Source organism: Alligator mississippiensis, chromosome 2 (assembly GCF_030867095.1).
Source record: "Alligator mississippiensis isolate rAllMis1 chromosome 2, rAllMis1, whole genome shotgun sequence".
Classification (NCBI taxonomy): domain Eukaryota; kingdom Metazoa; phylum Chordata; order Crocodylia; family Alligatoridae; genus Alligator; species Alligator mississippiensis.
In genome coordinates, this window is record NC_081825.1 from 279,443,392 (window position 1) to 279,445,384 (window position 1,993).

The window sequence follows — 1,993 nt, forward strand, 5'->3', positions numbered from 1 at the left end:
TACTAATTCTCAGCTTTGTTTGTAGCAGCTGGGATTCTGCTAATGGGCTGAGGTGAGCCCACCTTAGTCTATAATGGTGGGCTCTTTTCTGAATCATTACCATGTTGGTTCATGCCATCAGACAAGGAGAGACAGAAATAGAGGCATGAAGTAAATGGGCCCTTTCCTTCTGTTGTACCTCTTAAAATAATATCAGTAACAAAGGAAGTTTCACTGATTTGCACAAAGTTGTTTTTTTCAGTATCGGGAATAAGGTTTCAGAATTACCCTCCCTCCCCCCATCTTGCCTGAATCATGCACACATTCAGACTGAAAAAAAATGGACACACAAGAATTTGCAAAGGAAAATAAGACACTAGGCAGAGCAAGCTTCCAGAATTTCCTACCTCTATTTTAACAAGACAAAGAATATGCTCAAAGCATGGTTCTAATACACCAGGTCAATGACATTCATCTCTATTGTTTATTTCAGAATAAAACAAATGGCTACATGGAGTCCACTACCCCTGTCCTCAAATGAAACCAGCAGCCCGAGCAATTCAACCCTCTGCCCAGATCTGGAGGAATGGTGGGATGTGGTATACCAAGTTGTGCCGACATACATCAATATAGTTTGTATTATAGGTACATTGGGAAATATATTTGTTTTCTCTGTTTTTTTACTATACAAGGGCCGCTTGAATGTGGCTGAAATCTACTTTGTGAATCTAGCAGCTGCTGACATGATTTTCCTTGCATGCTTCCCTTTCTGGGCTGAGAACATCAGGAATAAATATAACTGGCCTTTCACGAACTTCCTTTGTCGTATCACCAATGCATCTATCAAGCTAAACATGTACACGAGCATCTACTTGCTAGTGGCCATCAGTGTGGACCGCTACTTAGCTTTTGCTCACACTCTGACCAGCCGAGGAAAACGAAGCAATGCACAGGCCAAAGTGATGTGCCTGCTCATTTGGGGATTTGGAATTGTTATGAGCATCCCAACATTTATGTTTCGCTCTGTGAAACATGTGCAGAACTTGAATATCTCAGCTTGCATTCTAGCCTTCCCTAGTGAATCATGGGAGACAGCCGATCGCCTGACATTAAATGCCCTGGGATTTGTAATACCATCAATAGTGATTATAGTATTTAATTGCCAGATAGTTCGTTCTCTACGAGAAAACAAGCGAAGTCAAGCAAAACTCAAAACAAAGATATCAAAGGACCACACAAACACAAAAGCCACCATGTTGATCTTCACAGTGGTGCTGACATTTCTTCTCTGCTGGGCTCCCTGCCATTTTTTCCTGTTCCTTGATTTCTTATTCAGAATGAAAGCTGTGAAAGGCTGTTTCTGGGAAGAGCTGATCAATTTTGGGAGCCAATTTACTTCTTATCTTGCTTTTACCAACAGTTGTCTTAACCCTGTGATTTATGTATTTTTTGGGAAATACTTCAGGGAGAAGACTTTCAAAGTTTATACACAGTTTTTTCCCAATGGATATCCTTTACAATGCATGGCACCAAGAGAGAGATCCTCATATTTTACTTCTGGCTTGAAACAAGTTATTTTAACATAAGGACCTTCCGTTCCTGTTGGATTGTGGTATCACCACTGATTTCAAAGACAATAAGGAAGATTCACATGAGGAATATTGGATTAGTTTTGCCTGTAATTGTAGAATGCATATTTATTAAAGTAAATCAAGTTGGCTACTTATTTGTCCCGGAGTTTGTTTTGCAGTTGATATGCATTGCATTCAAATGCATAAAGCTAAATTTTCACCACAGGGGTAATTGACACAGATTCAGACTAAAGGAAATCCTGCATGAAAGCAGATATCAGAAAGATGCCTTCTTAAAATCATCTCTGGCCAGGGTATATTCTTCAAGAAAGGGAGGAAAGTGGATCTGGCAAACTACAGGCCCATCAGCCAGACCTCTATCCCAGGGAAGATCTTAAAAAAGATTATCAAAGAGACCATTCTCAACAGACTGGCCAACGGCA

At 40.2% G+C, this 1,993-nt stretch overlaps 1 protein-coding gene across 1 annotated transcript; it reads left to right on the forward strand.

Moving 5' to 3' along the window:
- Positions 1 to 429: 429 nt before the first annotated feature.
- Positions 430 to 1,658, forward strand: BDKRB1 (bradykinin receptor B1). Its single transcript, XM_019481538.1, has one exon. It carries the CDS (start codon positions 444 to 446, stop codon positions 1,563 to 1,565), a length of 1,122 nt encoding a protein of 373 aa, XP_019337083.1. The 5' UTR covers positions 430 to 443; the 3' UTR covers positions 1,566 to 1,658.
- The last annotated feature ends 335 nt before the right edge of the window (positions 1,659 to 1,993 follow it).